This window comes from Ostrinia furnacalis, unplaced genomic scaffold (genome assembly GCF_004193835.3).
Source record: "Ostrinia furnacalis isolate ACB-3 unplaced genomic scaffold, ASM419383v2 OfSCF7505, whole genome shotgun sequence".
NCBI lineage: Eukaryota > Metazoa > Arthropoda > Insecta > Lepidoptera > Crambidae > Ostrinia > Ostrinia furnacalis.
In genome coordinates, this window is record NW_021137744.1 from 80,883 (window position 1) to 102,062 (window position 21,180).

The window sequence follows — 21,180 nt, forward strand, 5'->3', positions numbered from 1 at the left end:
TTATATTACAACCTCCACATATATGATAGAACCTCTAGACACACACACGATTTGTATATTTATACGAAATTGTAAATAGGACGAAGTAATTTTTAACAAATAAATATATTATTTAGTTAACAATACATATTTTATCATTTTGGCACTACTTATTAATAAATAATAACAGTTATCGTAACTTAATTAAAACATAAAAAATAATGTCAAAGAGCGAGATATTTTACCTATAGATATTACATAATAATTATTTCATAAGATGTTTTTTTACAAATAGAGTATACAGGAACTCAGTGATTAGACTTATCATAAATATCTAATGAATGAATGAATCAATATGTGCTATACATAATTTGTCACAGATATCTAATTATTTATATTATTATATTTTATAATAGACTTTCCCTTAGTACTTATACATACATAGATAGAGCTTTAGACGAAAATAATATAAAACATATCGGAATGAAAATGAGAATCAGTCTTTAGAAGTGTACCTACTATACAATAATAGATAGACATAATGGAAAGATAATAGTCTGAAAAGCCCACAGAAAAAACAATAGGTAACATAATAAAACCATTTGTTAACATTTGTATGTACTTATTGTTCTACAAGTTCAATATTATTATTATTAACATTCATTAAAGTGTAAGACGTTTGACTATCTATTTGGTGTTTTTATATCTAACATTTACATAGATAATTTCAAGACAAAAATATAAAAATTTACTCTGTTTTCGAATTGTCTAAATTGGCATCGAGTCCATACACAGAATTGGTGCTATGTATTATCTACACTCGGTTTGTTTAGAATTGAGCTTTTATTTTACACATGTACACACATTTGATTAGTCAGTAGACGAAACGATTACGACTAAATTGTTAACCTATCTATCCACTACGACACTGCTACGATTCACTATGCACTTTAGTTATATCTTGATAGAGTAGATATTCGCTGGAGTACGGCGCGGATATGTGTACTCGTAGGACGCGGGGGGCGCGGGGGCCGAGGGGCGGGCTCAGATGGCGGGCAGCAGGGGGCTCGGCGACCGCGGGGGCCGCCGCACGCCGCCGCTCCAAGCCTCAGCCATCATATCCTCGTCTCCCTGCACACGCGAACTCGACATACTCTCAGCATCACACTCCTCAACTTCCCAACTCTGAGTACGAGATGTTGATATCATTTAACTTAGAGTAGGGCAGCTATGGAACCACTAATCTGGACGTCGCTAAACGCGACGCTTCATGCGTTACTAGTTCTATCTACGACTCGCAGGGGAGACTAAAGGGTATACGTGCGGGGCAGTGCGAGTGATTAAACCACGTATTACGGTGTGAACACTTACATATAAGAAGTAATTACCATCATCGTGTGAGGCGTCGGCGGCCCCATCGGGGGGCCAGGGACCGAGGTGGCAGGAGGGGCCATTGGGGGTGGCGGCGCCGGCGGCGGCTCGGGGGACGCGGCCGCTGGCGAGAACGAGGACGGCGCTAGTGGAGATTGAGCTGGAACAAAACACTCCTCAGATAACCTGATCTCAATGAGCCAAGGTAAGGTAATGACAGAATAGAACCAAATAGAAGTAAGAACCAATCTGAGCCGCTGGAACGCTGCAGATGCAGAAGACTTAGTGCATTTTTTTTTCATTGAGCGGCTATTCTAGTTCTATGAAGTCCCACAATTACTACGACCGGTACCGATCTATTGTGATCACCACTATTTTTCTTACAGTTCACCTCAAAGTCCTAGAGCATAGTGCTACACCTCTTTTACCGATCCTTAATCTTCCATAGATGGTTCAACTAATATTAAAGTACAAAGGTCAATTAAAACTAACTCATTCATTACAGTTAGTTCCATCACAAATTGACTCCAACTGCAGCTAAGCTGGATATCCACGAGCTTTTTTTAGCAGCACCTTAACCTTTCATGGGATCAGCTCTCAGTACAAAGTTAAATAAAACTTACCCGCAGCAGTGAGTGCCAGCACAAACTGACTCCAATGCACGCAGCAGCCGCAGCACAGCTGCAGCGCAGCGCGGCGCAGCGCTCGATGCAGCGCCATGAACAGCAGCGGGTTGACTGCCGCGTGCACGTACGATATGTGCAGCGTTATTTGGAAGTACATCTGTCAAGAAATTAATACATTATTTAGATGGGTATTTTATCTGCATACAGTTCTACATAATACTCTAATTGGAGAGGTATCCCTGCCTACAGTTGTTCTACAGATATTGCAACTGCGCTAACAGTACATTTGCTTACTCATCAGTTCTTAATTAATTTGACCTCTCTACTTCAAGGCTCTTGAATCACTTGGGTTATTATTGTGTTCCTAGTCTGGTTATCAACCGTAGTGTCGCGCATACTGCAGTACTTCGGACATGTCTCAAGGCGGAATGATACTGCATAGAACGACTGTTCGTCCAAGGAAAAGTCGAAGGAACCCGATCGCGTGGCAAGTCACCTATGGGCTGGACCGACCAAGTGAAATCGGCAGTGGGAGACGGCGTATGTGACTGCACCAGACAGTCTGCCAACAGAGAGAGATGGCGGGAGATCGTGCGGAGAGTTGTATCCGCCTCTACAACCGATGTGAACAACGCCTTAACGTGACCACGACCGCTCTGCCAAGAGCGAAACGAATGAGCAGAAGAAGTCTGGTTAAAACATGCTTGAAGGGTCCTGATTATAAGTACAAATCTGTGTTTCAGAGGTTACAACCCTCGTTTTTTAGAAACAGAATGCCAAAAAAATTGCCTGCAATTTTCAATCTATTCTAGTGCAGGAAAAATGAATAAAAATTCACGCAGCTTGCGTTCGTTATTAAACTGTGACACGAATATTGACGACGCATTTAGGCATGCCATTCCGCATAGTGGTTAACTAGTATATACGAGTAAATGTACGTACAGTCGATAGCATGTCAGACTTTATATTTTTGTTGCAAAAGAACACCTAATACAACTTCTATATTCCCGTTTTGCGATGGTGTTGGTGTGTGTACAACTATAATGTAGGTAAACGAAACGACTGTATATCGCTGGGCAAACATACATAACTCTTAAGACGCCTGCGGCGTCTAATCTCGGTTATATCACGCGTAGCACGTATCGTTTACGAGACTCTATTAGAATTTCATGTAGACTTAAAAGGTCTTTGTTGTAACATTTAGGTTAGAAATCTACCAAGGTTGTTTGGTAAACAATTACTTTATCCATTTAACATTACTTAGTATGCTATATCATAGTATCTATTATATCGACTCTAAGAAGGTTATGTATGCGACACCAATTTTGGGACGGAAAATAGTTGGTGATTTCATGAGAACGCTAAAGAAATTCGGACATCCTTAATGCTCTTTTGATCCTCGGAATTACACAATTCTCGTGAACTACGAAAGCGAGAGTCATAAAAGGTTATTGCATAGTTAAATGTCTTCAGTAGCTTCAGCTTGGAAACTGAATGCAGCAAAATGTAGAACTAATCTTGTAAAAAAGGTATTTTTGAATTTCGACAAGTAATCTTATTTGTTTGACGAACATATAAGTATTCTCATAGTCTCATACTAACCTCATAAGCAACGTGTGACGTCAAAGCCGGGTGATGGAACAGCGTGATTATAAACAGCGGTCCCCAGAAGAGGACATAAGCTGCCGTGATGACCAGAAACATGCGGACTCGCCTCACTCCCTCCCTTTCTACCCTGGCAAGGTACCCTCGCAGGCGACGGCCTCCTCCAAGAGGCAGGTTGGCACTAGCTCCAGACCTGCATTGGCCATCGGCTAGCGCTCCGTCAACAGTCTGCGCAGAAAGAAAAAGTCTCAAATCAAACTGGCCACAAATAATCTTTGTCAAGGTTTCATGTCAACAATACGGAGTTAATAGAATTTTCTAACCTCTTGCATCCAATATACTCACAAGCCCATGAGGTTCTCATCAGGGTTTGCGATATCTGTATTAATTTTGTATAATAATTTCTAAAATTCTATTTAAAATCTTGAAAATGTGTAGCCGGGGCAAAGGGGAAAAGAGCATAGTTGTTTTTAAGAGAATTCAAGGGAAAAAGGATGACAAGGTATTTGTGCTCCAGTTTTTAAAGAAAGTGCCAGCTAAATATCTGTTTAGAGATGCATTCTGTTTAAATTCTGACTTTGAAAAGACAGGTTGAAGAAACAAGGTTTGATCAAGTTATACAAATCCAAGAAGCTACACTACGATACAAACTACAGCATCTAGAAGAGTATCCAGTGGTTGCAAAACTAAATGTCGTGCATGATACGTACCCTGGGTCCAACGCTGTTGGGCAGAGAGTCCATGCGCCTGTTGTCGCCAGCCATGCTGACTAGGGTCGTCACTAAACCAGCTACTCGAACTGCCTCTACGTTAGCCTGCATGCGATAAGATTTAAATTTATCGAAAACCCCTAGCAGACAACAGCTTTCAATGGGATGATGCAGTACACATCGCCCAAATCGAATCCCGAAAATTTAAATCTTATTTACGAACGCTGCGAGATATTGGCAATGTACCAACAAATATTCCTAGTCCGGCCAATGGACTAGTGTATGCACAATATTGCAGCAACTCCAAATTATGTGGATGACTTCGTGAGTTTCAACGAGTTTCGGGCTAGTTTTGTGAGTGCGCGTAAGCAGAGGCGATGGAATTGAGAGCGTAGAAAAGTAACTTCATGCAAATAGGGTTCGTACATCGTTGCATAGTAGGGTGCAAATTTCAGGCCGAGTCGATAAACTGTGCGCAGAAATTTAATTCTATAACTTGGCTCAATGAAATATGCACGTTATGACTTCGGTATTCGGACTCTATTTCCTTGATGTTGCTTGAGTCTTTACTTGTACTGCTTACGTACACTCCTTCGCGTTGTGGACTAGCACGTCTACGGAACTGTGTCATTCAATGTCTGCTATTGCTAGATTTTTCACAAAGCTGTGGATGGTTTTATGACCATACAATGATTTCAAATATCATGGAGAAGTTTATGGTACAAATTCTCGTTAATGGAGATGGATATGATAAGGCAAACGAAGGAAACGAAGCACGTACATTATTTACTGCCACGAGATCAGAGAAAAAGAGACGTTTTAGACGTAACGATAAGAAAAAAACCTTTTTGTAAGTAAAACAATCTAAATTCAGCTTACTATGTTTCACTTTCATTAATTTACTGGTAGTGAAAGAGGCGACTACCTATAATTTTCACCATGACGTCATAACGCGAAAATTTAAAGTAAATTCAACTTTGATTATCCTGCTTTCGCCTCCGAGATTTATTTTACCATGTAGTACCCCTGTACGACAACCCAATCCGCACACAATATTCAGCGTAGTAGTATTAAAAAACAAAAGAGCGGGCAACCCCACCCCTACCACGCTGTGGGCTCGGTGTCCGAGCGGTCTCATTCCTTTGTGCGCACGCGCAACGACCGCACGCAGTATAAGAAAAATGCTTAAGTGACGTCACCAGGACGTTTTTACCGACAAAAAACGTAATTATTTTAAGTTGTGCAGTGTAGTGACGAGAATTAGACCCAACAAAAGGTTGGTTGTAACAACTATTTTGTGCAAGTGCTCGTACATTTTTATTATAAGCGTTGTGACACGACGCGTAACTTTGACCCATTTTTAGCTCCAAGTTAACGCGCGATGTTAACCAGTAGCCATTTTTTTGCTCCGAGGTAATGCGAGATGTTACCCAGTAGCCATTCTTTGCTCTAGCGAGTTAATACGAGATATTAACCAGCAACCACTTTATATTCGGTCATTTTTGCGGGTCATTTTTTAACCAGTAGCGTTAATACGAGATATTAACCAGCAGCCACTTTATGTTCGGTTATTTTTTAACCAGTAGCCGTTTTTTGCTCTAGCGAGTAAAAACGAGATATTAACTACCGAGATAGCCAGGTATTGTAATATTATTCACTTTTACGAGTTAAGTATCTTCTTTTCGGCCATTTTAAAAAGCCGTAAAAACAGAACATAATGAGCTCATACAGAAAAATGTTGCGTTTGTACGAAACTACCCACATTAAGAGCTTGCCTTCTTGGCCTTACACCTTATGAACCATCAACCGTCTTGGAGCCTGATGACCCGGCGCCGCGGACGCACTCGCCCCAGTCGAGCCTCCGCCTGCTTTTATAACGACCGATGACCCTGTGGCCATACACATTGTTCAATGCTACAAAGGGTAACTGAATAATTTTGTTGTTTTGTATTTTTATACATTACACCAATCGATATTGGTCTAAATACAAAGGCTAGTAAGAAAGAAATAAGTATCAGATCAAAATTCAAAGTGCATTTATGTAGATTCATTACTTGCTATTATAAGGTCAGAATAAAAGATCCTAAATAAACCTTAGGCCGGTTTGTTGACCGAACCGAGTCGAAGTGGAAATAAATGCCTACTTTATATATGAAGTATGACAATATGTCGTTTTTTCTATGCAACGACTCATATTAACTGACATTGTGATTTTGAGTACTTATCAGTCTCACATTTTTTTTGTTGGAAACTTACAAAGATCTTTCTACATTTCCGGTCGGTCGACCAATTACATCGACGGTCGACAACTATAACTCATTATAATCCTCTAAAACGGGAAAAGAGGTATTTATTTGATATGACAACTAATCCAGGCTGCTGCACTGAATATATAATTAAGCTTTAGCCGTTCGCATAACTGTGTGAATCGAGGCTTTATACAGAGGCCGTACCGACAAGCTACGCCCTGCTGTATGGTATGATGGGCTAAGACCTATCACCCGCCCGCGGCGCAACCACGCCGCCTTCCACAAGCGCAGGCGCCTTTATTTACGCCGCAGCGCCGCGCCGCCGCCGCCGCATGCCCAGCGCTGCCAGCGCAACGCGGGAAGCGCCATTAAAGACCGACCAGAACACCAAGGTAACCCGCGTCCCTAGACGACGCGCCATCTATGTACAGGTATGTGCTGGCCGCTTAAAATATTTTTATTTTAAATGCAATGTACATATTATCCGGTTACAGAATTTATTGTACCGAGATACCTATTCGATTCCCGAATCGAACCCAGATGATTTTTTTCATAATCATCATAACCATGCGAGTAAACATAATTAATTATACAAACAAATAATTATACACGTCGGCGCAGAGACGTTGATATTAAGAATATTCTTAATCGCATCCGTCAACACGAGTACATTCTGAGATTACCCACTTGTTAAAAAAAAAAAAAAAATGTTCCTAGATGGTGGACTTAGATAGCGTTTATATAAGATGCTAAACAAAGTTTATGTGGTTTAAGCACTTCAAAAGGGATGATATTTTAACCGCAATTAAACTTTTAACAAAAGATTCATTTATGGTTTAAAGAAACTTATTACTAATATAATATGTTTATTACATAAACACGATAGCCACTGAAAAGCAAATAGAATTATGGTCTTATTTTAACGGATGCTTGTTTTGTATCTGAACAAACAGGCAACATTTTTGTTTGTCTCTTTGCGGCCTTTCTTTAGCCCTGATATTTTTACAAAGTTTATTTTTTTATTCATGACGTCTCACCAGCTTGTATCTATAAATAATAGATAAAATCTAAGAGCTTCCTTAAACTGTATCGGTATCGGTACTTAAGATGACGTCATTTTTTTCTTGTATTGGAAAAACATTATTATGTAGGTTTGTACCTACTAATCAATGTATGATTAATGCTAATAATACTATTGATAGTCTTACAAAGTAAGGCTTCATCATCATTATTATTATTTATTTAAAAAAAAAAAAAAAAAAGGTCAGTTTTAACTCCATGTACTGTTTTACAATTGGTTCGTATAAACTATTTATGTATAACGTTAGAATTCTCATAAGAAGAGATGCGACATCATGAAATACATTGAATCATTTCTTATCTTGCTAAATCTTTTAGACAAGCAAAGTATCTTATTATGCGTTAAAGCGATAATAACTATGCCTTTATAAATATAACACAATAATAATTACATTGTAATCAATGTAATAGAAAATTATTGACGCATCAAAAAATAAATCGGGCCGCTTGTAATAACAACCGGACTAGTGGACTTTGGTCAGTCAAAGAACGAATCAACCACATAAAATAAACTATGTATTATGTAGGTACCTACCAGTACTACCACTACTTGTAACCTTTAGTTTAGATTAAGGACATTTTTTAATAATACCAAAAAATAATGCGATTTTATTTTACGAATTGATAACGCTGCCACAAACTCATAATAATGAATGAGTCTTTCTTCCCTTTCTATGAAGTATAAATTGAGAATTAGTATTTTGTTATTTTTTCTTAGCATGATTATAAAAATTCAATCATCACAGTCATAATACTGAAGCTGACTGAATCAAGGTGTCTGAATAAAGACACGGAGTAGGAACTTGGTTTAATATTGTCTCAGAAAATGTTAGACGCTTTGGTTTCTGTACATGACATAAACCTATTTTTTGTTTCTTGAACTTTGTTTGATATTTAGTCATAATTCATATTTTATCGTCTGGCGTAGAGATTTCTACACGATTAACATGAATTAATTCCAATTAATTCGCCTTAGAATGGCGACCCTTTTTTTTTTAGACGTTAATACGTTTTTTCACTAAAAAATAAATAAATAAAAAAAAAAAATAATAATAATAATAAAAAAAAAAAAAAAAATAGAATGCTGGGGCAACAGGTACATCAGTAGTACCATATTGCCCATTTAAGCTTACCTTTCCTTTGCAGTAAGTTTTGTATTTGGCAGTCGTGGATCAAACAAAACGTACCAGACTCCGCTATACACTCCGCAAATAATAAATAAATATCCTTCCTTCGACATTTTACACTACGCTCCTAGTCCCAAACACTGAGCAAAGCTATGGGTCCTAGACAACGGATATAAACATACTTAAATACCGTTTTTATATACATAAGTACATATTATACATAGTAACACCTAGACCCATCACAGAAATTAAAATGTATCAATTCAATTTCTGCCCGGCCGGGGATCGAACCCGGGACCTCTCGGCATAGTAGTCCGTTTTGAAACCACTACACTAAATGACTGACAAATAAATATTTTTACAATGCTCAATTACATCATTGTACCTACCTTACTCTATTTTCTTAGCATATTCTAAAGTCGGGTGCATCCTATAATAACATTAAATAACCACCGCTTAGCAATATCGTTAGTGAAATCATATAATTTATTGAAATATATAATTATTTAAATAAATAATATAATTTATAGGTCAGGTTTCAAGAATCAAAAGATTGCTATTAAAAGGTGCTATTAAATAGAAACCAAACTTTTTCCTCGCAACAGTGTTACTTGGAATCCAAATTAATACTGTTTTGGAATACTGGTCAAACTGTATCCAAATAAATTAATAAGTTTTAATTAACCACATTATTTATTTATTAATTAAAATGCAAGTGAGCTTATGTTTTACAACAATCAGAGTGTTAGCTTTGCAGTCACTGTGATCGATTCGGTGTTAACCACTACCGTCGTCAAGCTCAGTTCTGAGATGAAACTGGATAAATATAGGAAAGGAGTGTCGACACGAGGGTGTTCGGCCCACACAGCACGCGACACGCGGCAGTATTGCCTGCGGTTTGCGCCGCTGTCAACGTTGATTCAATTAGCCAGTGTGCTGGATAGACAGGATGCTCTGTCAACTGTCTTGGCAACTTTTTACAATCAGTAGTCGTACTTAACAGTTAATAGAAGTACAAATAAATGTATATAATAATACTCTATAATGAACAAAATCTTGTTGAGACCGTGATACTTGTTATTGTTATGAATAAGTGATGCAATACGATTATAATACAAAAATATTGCTTTATTATGTATTTAGTACATTGACATTTACTCTCTTAACCATTTAACATGGACATTGATCCATGCTCTAAACATCTACATGGTAAAATAAATCTCGGAGGCGAAAGCAGGATAATTGAATGATCAAACGAACTTACCAAGTGAAGTTCGATCTAAATTATCCTGTTTTCGCCGAAGAGATTTAAGGTCCCTCCCAACCCGAAGATTTCTATATCTTCTTCCCTGGAGGTAAACGTCAATGTCATCTCTTCTCTAAATATAATGAGACCGCTCGGACACCGAGCCCACAGCGTGGTAGGGGTGGGGTTGCCCGCTCTTTTGTTTTTTAATACTACTACGCTGAATATTGTGTGCGGATTGGGTTGTCGTACAGGGGTACTACATGGTAAAATAAATCTCTTCGGCGAAAACAGGATAATTTAGATCGAACTTCACTTGGTAAGTTCGTTTGATCATTCAATTTTAAAACAAAAGAGTTTCATGAAACTGTTCTTCACGAATCTTCCAAAAGTAATATAAGTTAGTACCTATTAATTTCTTAAGTTCTCGAAAACAATACCTAATGATTTTGCAAAAACATTGGTTCGTTTAGCTATAATTTACGAGTCCTTGTATTCTATTATCACTTATTATTTTACCAAATTTCTCTGGTCTCGTGGCTTTTAGTATACATTTCAAAACCTCTCCATGCCATCTGTTCGGAAAATTCTGGAACAAATCCAATCATGGATACCTTTGTAAGATCCCTGTGGAGTTTCTTCAGGTGGAAGAGAGTCAGGCCGACGCAGACGGCGTTGACCCCGATCCAGAGGGCGTTCAGCACGTAGTGCCTGAAGGGCCCTCTTACTAGGGGGCAGGACGGGGAGGGACCGTACGACCCGTAAGACCCGGCGCTGGCAGCCAACGCCCCGGATAAGAATGTAGGCCCGAGGTTTATTGTGATCGACGCGAACCATATCATGAACGTTCCGAAGAGGACACACTGCAACAAAATTCTATCTGTGACTTATATAACACACATTATTATTAAATACATACTTCAATACATGCAAACTTAAGGACTTAGTACACTTATCTACATGATTTTAAACCTTTGTCACCTGTCATCCGCTTTGCAATTGAGGAAAGTCGAACCTTAATTTCGAACTCCTCCTATGTTCTTCTGATTAATTTCGTTGCGGGTCCAATGACAGTTTAACTTTCCCCCGGGACAAACTTGCCCTTCATTGGTTGGGTTTTTGTGGCGGTCAAGCTGTAGATCCTGGCTACACAGGAGTTGCAGTGGTGGGAACGAGAGCTGGGAATAGTCCCGTTATCTATATGATGATGACAGCTCGTGAAAGGCGATACGGTGATGATCTCTTTCCGAGTTGATAAGTCTGCTATGACCTTTATAAGTCATCATTCCTGTAGTGATTGCAATTTTAGGACAGCAGGTAATTAAGTATTTGATCTAATTTAAACAGAATATCGCAGTTCGGATGATGGTACATCAAGCTAAAGGCTGAGGCATTATGTTTTTATAACTCGTTTTTATAATGAGAAGTAGTATTAAGTGCGATTTACGAAACAAAAAACACGTCAGATGTGTTGTCGACTATACATTTTGCAAAAAAATAGGTACGGTCTGTACATAACCATAAAACCTCATTTCTCTTTAGGTATAAAAGTGTTTTAGTGCTCTAGATTTAATATTACGCTAACTTACAAGTACGAGTAAAAAGAAACATAAATGAAATAGACGAATGGCCTTCGTATATTGGAACATTATTTGAAGATATAGGTGTAAATTTTACGAATTTACATTGTATCTTCTTACTTCTTTGTGGAGAGAAAGAAAGAAATTATTAATAGAGATGCGTTTAACGTAAACTCACACTACGCCCCTGATTAGTTATTCAACACACTCTGCTCCACTCCGCCTTGGTGAACACCGAGCCTTACCTGTGGACTGTCCATCAGTAATGGTGCAGACAAATCTGCTTGTTCTTCTTCGTTCTCGGGGAAGATAGGACTGTCGTTTAGCACCGTCGTTAGCATGTTCACTGTGGACACCGTCACCTACAAAGAAATACAAATTAATAAAACAATTCAAATAACATGGCGGCGAAGCAAGAACTAAAAGTATGGACTCTAATTTCTACTTTGAAAATGGGTAACTTGGATTTAAACATTCAGGATAAAAAAAACAGTTTAAGGCTTTTAAACTTTAACTTTGACAAACGTCAAAAATCTGTCGAACTCCATACAAAAAGCACCGGGTATCGTTATAGTTACGGTCAAAGTTAGGTAGTGCAACTCAGCCTAAATATTTTGACAATCTCTAAAACATAACATGGTTCACAGAACATTAAAAGTAGAGAACGTTGGTGTAGATCTAAAGTACCTTTATCAATTAAAAAGGCACTATACTATAACGACGAATATCTATACAATGTCCCACCCATATGGTTTCCATCTTTAAGTATTACAAATTGTGGGGAAAAAAAACTGGCTATCATACACATTGCGTTACCCTGAGCTATGACTGACGACTCTACTTTATATGGCACTAGGAATCCTTTTATTTCCATAATACTACATACATACATGGATATAAAGCATCAATGGATCATTTCATATAATAAATTGGTGCCCTAAATGTCTGAGAACAAAAGGTGGGGCTAAATTGCGTTATTATTCAGTTTCATTCGCGTATAAGAATTAGGTAGAGTAATTCGTCTGTGTGGAAATTTATTGCAAAAGTAACGGTTTATCATACAGGGTGTGCAAGCCGAGCAACTCAATGAATAACCCAAGGGAAGAGGGAAAATAGTTACCATCATAAATATTTTGAAGTATATTTCCTGGTCTTAAAGCCCAAAAACAATGAAAAATTTAGACTTGCTATGGAAAAAGGTGGTCATCAAAGATGGTCACACATGCTCATTACTAGCACAAAAGCATGCTACTATTGGGCAATTGCTGCTAAGTAGCATGTATGTCGAAGCACTGTTATTAATAAGCATGCTCATTTCGAGTTGTTCGAGACACGCTTGTTTTAAGCATGCTAATACGCATGATATCTTATGAGCATGTGTAACTGTACCTTAATGTTTTTAAGAATCATCGCTAAAGATTCACAAACCTTTCACAGAAAACCGCTCCTAAAGTGGTTAGACCGTTTTAGAGATAATGGAAAGTTTAGCACCTCTTTGTTTTTTCGTACCTAGTAAAATAGGTATCCCAAGATTAGGTTGGAGTGAATTACTGCCATTTTTATAACGTTAACGTTCATTCACAGATTTTTAGCTCTTTTAAATAAAAATCTTCAAGACAAAGCGTATCTTGCGTACTTATAGGTGCTTAACTGTCCCAACAATTTAATTGATATTTTGAATTAATTTTAATCCTCATTTACTTGGTCCATTAACTCTGAGACACCCTGTATTATTTTAAGCGTGTTTTTCCCGCGAAGCTCAGAAATTAACGATCCGGTATGATGAATAGCGGATTATAACTTTGCTTGGGTACGATTAAGTTTGGATATCCAAAAGCTTATGGAACTCTCTATGTACTCTGTTGATTTTAATTAAACGTAAAGATTAGAACCTATTCATAAACTTAAAATACGATTCCTTTTATGAGGGCTGGAGAATATAATAACTTTATACATTTTTGATAACTTTAGATAAATTAGTCGAAGGTATCATATTAAATTATTGTCTTTATTAAGCTTTCTTTTACATAGTCTCATTATGTATAAAGCAGTCCATCGGTGGACTTCATTTGGCTAAACAAAAGATGTAGGCTGGGTTGCACATCTTACTTTAACTTTAACAAACGTTAAAAATCTGTCAAACTCCAAACAAAAAGCACCGCGGTATCGTTAAACTTATGGCCAAAGGAAAGTGGTGCAACTCAGCCATAGAGATTTTTGCCCTTTTTGCAAACATTTGTACCACCTTCGACTCTTAACTTCCAGGCTAAGATACCTGTATTAACTGCCAGCATTATTCTCGGTTTCTTATCCGGTGGCAACGCGACGTTAAGTGCCGATAAATCAGCGGTGGCCTGCCCTTAATTTGTTACTAAGCCTGCAGGCGATGGATGCGATTCCCCATCTTACCCGGGTGTATAATTACTGGGTATTTTTTACCTTCTTGAGACAAAAGCCGGTGTCATTAAGGCTGAGTTGCACCACCTAACTTTGACAGTAACTATAAGGTTAACCAGTGTTTTTCGTATGGAGTTGGACAGATTTTTGACGTTTATTAAAGTTAAAGTAAGATGGAGCCTAAGAGTACTGGTTTGTGTATGTTCCACAAGCTTGTAAGCAAAAGGCGATGACAGCTTTTCTGAATAGATTATGTAGGTATTTAATAACGAAGGATTGATCTAACTCTTAGGTACATGATATAATAATCTAGGATTAAGCTACCCATGTCAATGTCAGTTGAAAGAACATTGAACTATTATAAATGACGAATTTCCCGTTATAGAGATTATAATAAACTGTAGCCTTGAAAGGATACCTAAAAAATATTATTTTGTGTTAAAATGTTAGAAAACGTTATTGTACTCTCTTTTCAAATGTCGCTTTTTTCGTAAACACGTAAAAAAGCCCACAAATTATTAGAAACAAAAGCTCTAAATTAAATTTGTAACAATCTCCCGTAGATAATTTACAATAATAATAAATTAATTCCCGTAATAAATTAAAAAGAAAACGTCAAATGCAGGAAAATATTGTGAAAGGTTTTTTCAAATGTCGCTTTTTTCGTAAACACGTAAAAAAGCCCACAAATTATTAGAAACAAAAGCTCTAAATTAAATTTGTAACAATCTCCCGTAGATAATTTACAATAATAATAAATTAATTCCCGTAATAAATTAAAAAGAAAACGTCAAATGCAGGAAAATATTGTGAAAGGTTTTTTTAAACTGTTCAAAGCGAGTTTTTCGGTCGTTTCCCCGCTTCAAGCTACTTTTTTACGAGCAAACTGGAGTCTGCTGTAATAATTACTCCAACTTTTCTACCTATGTAAGATGAAAAGTAAATGAATAATTTAATCAAATAAAACTTTAAGCCCAAATAAACTGAAAACATTTAATTTTCGGATAGATCCAGTTAATTTTGTAACCTATTATTGGTACCGTTGGATAGAGCTCGTGAAGCACTTTCAGGATCAGTAACCAGTTTTTCGATATCTTGTATGGTTTAGAAATAATCGAATGAGATCACTTATCGTTTCCACCCTGTATCCCAACTAATCCCAACTAATATTATAAATGCGAAAGTAACTCTGTCTGTCTGTCTGTCTGTCTGTCTGTCTGTCTGTCTGTCTGTTACGCTTTCCTGCTTAAACCTCGCAACCGATTTTGATGAAATTTGGCATAGAGATAGTTTGAGTCCCGGGAAAGAACATAGGATAGTTTTTATCCCGGTTTTTGAAACAGGGACGCGCGCGATAAAGTTTTTCTGTGACAGACAAAATTCCACGCGGGCGAAGCCGCGGGCGGAAAGCTAGTAGTACATAAAGACAAAGTCGCTCTCGCTATTACTATTCTGTAATTACAACTATAGTTAAAACGGTCTCAAAAATAATAACAAATTACTATTGTTATAACAGATAATAAAAGATGGCTACTAATTGACACTGAAGTCTGAACGTGTAAATTTTTTTTTCAGGAGACAATAAGTGAATTTGGTACATACCAATAAAAGAAAAGCGGTTTCAACCAGCGAGCACTTGTACACCGGCTGGCATCGAAACACGGCGATGCCCAGTGGCAGCAAGATGGCCGCGCGCGCGCAGTCAACTATCGCCTGGTGGAAGAGCAGCCCGTGGGACCATCTGTAGGGAGAAAAATATATTTTAATTTATACACTCGCGAGCAAAAATATGGAATCACCCTATTTATTCCGAGCGATTATAAGAATTAAATGACTAAAGGTTCGGACAAACCAACGCGATCACAGCGCGATCAACCGGCGTGCAGCGATGGCGATCAATGCATTTAGGTCTGGTCGCCATCGCTGCACGCCGGCTGATCGCGCTGTGATCGCGTTGGTTTGTCCGAACCCTAATAGAAGATCAATAAAAATGGTACCATTTTAAAGGTGATATTAAAAACTTTAAATTGATACCAAAGATACATACGATACATAGTCATTCAGTTCTTAAGACCGCTTGGAACACAAAGGGGTGATTCCATACTTTTGCTCGTAAGTATAGTTACAACCTCATCGAGTTAACTGCGTATAGATCGTTTCATCCACGAAGACGCACCCCACCATTCTTCCGCTAATGTTTGAGTGTTATCGGTACACGCTAAATCATCATAATGCAGTGTGCACACGCACAGTGCACACTGCAATAATGACGCTCGGATTGCTCGGATCAAACTCCTCGCACCCCGCGCTTCCCTTAACAAAAATTGGTGGGGCGCGTCTTCGTGGATGAAGCGATCTTTACCTGTATTTTTCCTTTCTTGCAGCATGCTGATTCTAACACCAGGCATTTAGCTACAATCACCATCATCAATCATTATTTCAGCTAAAGGACGTCCACGTTTGATCATAGGCCTAATGATTTCCAGGTTGGCCGATGGTAGGGCGCGACTGCATCCCGCGCCTCTGTTTTGGGATCGTCTACTCGCGCTGCGTTTACCACATTAGTTACAACATAATTGGTAATAAGATCCAGGAAGGAAGATAAATAAAGATCTGACTAGTACAATTTTATTATGGTACACCGCACAAAACTAAGAGTAGGCGCACACCGTTGATTTTTAGTTGGCCGATAGTTGTGCCCGATTTTAAATTGTATGAAGAATCTTCCAAATCGAATCAGCGTAGTGTGCGCACTCCCATACATGCCCATACTGATCAACTGCCCGACTAAACTATTAGCCGACGAAAAATCAACGGTGTGCGCCTACTCCAAAAGTCCATGAGTTGAATAATCCTTGTAAATTAATCAGAAATTATCATTCTCATTACCATCTACTGAATTATCTAAAATTTCTATTGAAAATCGTAAATAATACCAGAATTCCCATAATACCAGGGTGGGAATTTAGCATCTGTATACTCAGAGGTCACATTACCATAGCCGGCATGGACAAAGTCGGCTATGAGCCATGAATAATTACGACTAATTTACTGGCTTTACTGTATTCTTGCTCATTTGATTTTGATACTTATTTACATAATACTACTTTAGTACAGTCCATGAAGACGCGAACATAAATAGGTATTGTTTGTTATAAGAAAACGACAATCCAAACAAAAATTTAAGCTACTCGTACACGCTGAAATCGAACGATTTTGGTCTGATCATGTTACCCCGAAATAGTGGAGGTTTTTATGAAACGTCTCAGATGCCCTAATGTCAAGAATTAAAATCATTTAGGCTGGGTTGCACCATCTTACTTTGACCGTAACTCTAACGATAACCGGTTTTTTTTTTGTATGGAGTTTGACAGATTTTTGACGTTTGTTAAAGTCAAAGAAAGATGGTGCAACCCAGCCTTAATGTCATGTACTTATATGCATGCATGATAAGATCACATCAAATTAATAAAATTACTACTACATAATAACCACACACACACACACACACACCACACATACACACACACACCACACATACACACACACACCACACACACACACACACACACACACACACACACACACACACACACACACACACACACACACACACACATACACACACACACACACACACACACACACACACACACTTTTCAGTTCCTACTCGTAAAATAAGTCAATAGATATGCATGGTATTTCCTAGCTGTATAATTTCATAATGTACTCGTAAATTACTGTAAATGGAGAGCGGGGTTTTCTAACACAAGTATCTACTTATACTTAAAAGAAAACCCCAATCGAAACCGTGTTTTTTCAAACCTGATTCTGAATAAACAATTTTGTATTTTTGTATTTGTATTTTGTATCACACAGAGTACGCAGAGTAGAGTTCTGCCAATTTTAAGGTTTGTAAGCATTTTTATTTAATTTGCAAGCCTTTTTAATTTATGCTTCACAATGTTTAAATCCTCACACAATTGCTATAAAGCCCAGCAGACATAAACACAGCAGTTTTACATTTTTACTGCCAACTGTACGCGGAAAGACAGACGCCGGTAATGCTGGAATAACTGGCGCAGCATCGGTCATTTGACTTACAAATTTCCGAAACGACCCACCTACAGAATGTAGTAAAAATACACAGAAGACGAATATTGTTAATCAAAACATGAGGAAGTGGCGCATATTTTGTGGTAGTTTGTAAGTGGAATATTTTATTTCCAGTAAAATGTTTAAGAGAACTGTTTTTCCTAATATTACGTCACATTGATAAATGGTATGGTATTTACCCATCCGTAATATGAAAGAACAATCAAGTAAGACTAATAAATTTTGAAGAATATGTTAGAGCTTGCTAGGCCCTGGTATTTAAAAATATCCCTCTCTATACATCTTTTATTGAAGGCCAGAAACCCAACATCTTGGCTAACCTGTATATAACTTATAAAACATTGTTCCCAGTTTCAAAGATTTCCCGAAATTCCTCCTCCTCCTCTATTAATCTTAATATCATAAATTTGGCGAGACATGTTGAACTGTATCATCAATTTTGTGTTCCATCCTATGTACCGCGTTTCATGTAATAAACAATTTGAATTTGAATTTCGATCAATTGACAAAATCTTCAAACTCCGCAGTTATCAGTCGTACTCTCTAAATAAAGCCTATAAAAATAAAATGCGCCACTAATATCTCCTTGAAAGTCTTATATCACGTAAAATATCGTTGAAATTGAAAAATGTTCTCGGGAATTATAACTCACTCTGTCAGAGGGTAAGAAGAAAAAAATATATTTGATATTGGCAAGCAATTTATCAACCGCCCACTGACAAGCCGCAGCCCTAGCAGCGTGAGTGACGACCTTAAGTGGCTGGCAAAGAAAAAGTTACAAAATCCACGCTTCTGAAAGATGACGTGATTTTTTCAACTGCTTTTTTTCTAACTTCTACACGAATATTATAAAGATGAAAGATTTGATTGTTAGTTTGAAATGAATAGGCTCCGAAATTACTGGACCGATTTGAAAAATTCGAATCCTAGTGCATTATTCCTGATGAACATTGGTACGAAGTTCGCCGAATTCGCTTCCTATGTTACATAAATTGAATTAAGGTTTTAGGTCCTTATTTAGCAGAATTTCATCCCTTACAGTGACAATTTGGATTCAACAGTGTTAGTTCACAAGTAATCCCGAGATTCTTTTCGGTTCCTATTTATTGTTAAAAGTTTCAAAGTTCAACCACGCACACTAAAAAATAATAGTAGGTACCTAAACCTAAACGTAACTGAAATTCTTAATAGCTCACTTACGGATATTATTCAAATTTACCCTCTAATAAACCCTCCAATGGAGTAGTTAAACTTGTTTCAATAATATTCCCTACATCCCTCCCCGGCCAATAAGGCCAATAATTAGTTTGTCTACCACTTACCCGCTATTTCGTACTTGATTATGTATTTAAGGGTTTATTAGTTAACTGCTACAGATTCCGGATTTGGTCTCAAGAGGGAATGGTTCCATTTAGGTAAAATCATCGTGGTATCGAAGTTACATAAAATTTAAAATTATATAGGTAAATTTCTAATTGAAGGGTCTTTCTTTTGGAAGAACAACCAATGTCAGCTTTGGTAAATTTTATGGTAGAGACAAAAAACTTTTTCGGCAACATAATAAATAAATAAATAATAAATATCCTTAGACATTTTACACTGCGCTTCTAGTCCCAAACTAAGCAAAGCTTGTACTATGGGTACTAGACAACGGATATAAACATACTTAAATACTTTTTTACATACTTTACTACTTAAATACATAGCTGTGGATGGCAAGATTTATGTATAGTTTAACTAATATTATCTCTTGACTAAGACGCTTCTACAAAAAACTATTATTAACAGTTGAAAAATCTTAAGCAAACATTCTAATTATTAACAATTTCAAAATAAAGTTTGGGACATGTTGTCCTAAAATCAGTATTCAATCTGTATAAAAACGTTTTCTCTCCCTGGGGCAGTCTTGATTGGAAAAGGCTAATTAAAAAGTTATTTGCAGACCAAATTAATTGTTAGATTGGTCCAGATAACGTTCATCGAATAAATCCTGAATGCTAGTCAGTTTTATTAATTAGTTTGCGCTCGCGTTCCCTAGTGAGAACCATCGCGTTCTATTCGATTATGTGTTAGGGCTCGTTTCCATGGACCGCAAAAAAACCGAAATATGATCCGAAACCATATCCGAAACATACATGCGTAAGGCTTGTTCCCGCGGCAGTCTAGTTTTGTCGTGTGAACATACCTAGTCGTGTTTGAAATTTGAATTACAAATTGAATGAATTGGTTTTTGCGGGACTGCAAACGGGTTGTTCGTGTAAACTGTGAACGTTTGCTGAAAAAAATTGTTCCTGCAATAAACGGGATGTCTCCATGGGAACAAGCCCTAACTTTTTAGGTACAGTCGTGAGCACTACAGTCACATTTTTGTAGCAAAATAGCACCTATCACAACTGCACAAAATAACGGGCGTATGGAATAAAATAATGTTATCCTTTTTGGGATCAAAACAATGTTCTTTTCCCATTCTAATTCTTAATTAATTTTCCAGATATTCACGTTCGCTTGATTTCCTTTGGGATATTCCGCGTTTTGTTATGATTTGTGCTCGTTATCTTGATAAGATTTCTTTGTTAAATAAGTGAGTGTTAAAGAGAATATGAATTGTGGGACATGTTCCAAAATAGGCAGGTACACGTGCCATTAGTAGGTACATAATAATATTTAATATCGATCAATCAATTCAATAAAATTATTTTGCGATTTGCGATAAAAGATACAATAGCAAGATTTTCTTGGCCTTTCGCCAAGTATGTATATAAATTGTGAAATGTACCTCGAAATGGCCATTTTACACATTCGCTGGCCACTTTATCTGAGAAAAAATACGGACGAACAACTTAGGCTGAGTTGCACCATCTTTTTTTAACAGTAACTATGACAATAACCGGTGTTTTTTGTATGGAGTTTGACAGATTTTTGACGTTTGTCAAAGTCAAAGTAAGATGGTGCAACTCAGCCTTAGGCTCTTCAAAAATAGTTTTAACTGTAACTGGAATTCTAAAACATCGGCAACTCTTTTTGTTTCACAAAACTTTCTAAGATTGACGTCGAAACGAGTGGAAAATGCAAGCACTATTTCTGTAAGGTCGAT

The 21,180-nt window shown here is 37.4% G+C and overlaps 1 protein-coding gene across 1 annotated transcript; it reads right to left on the reverse strand.

The window, feature by feature from the left end:
* Positions 1-415: 415 nt before the first annotated feature.
* On the reverse strand, positions 416-15,711 carry LOC114364937 (uncharacterized; the record flags this gene model as incomplete). Its single annotated transcript, XM_028321294.1, has 8 exons — positions 416-1,110; positions 1,368-1,510; positions 1,974-2,133; positions 3,579-3,809; positions 4,292-4,396; positions 10,608-10,856; positions 11,819-11,935; positions 15,573-15,711. Coding segments are annotated over 8 exons (1,231 nt in total), but the record flags the coding sequence as incomplete, so codon positions are not given.
* Between the last annotated feature and the right edge of the window lie 5,469 nt (positions 15,712-21,180).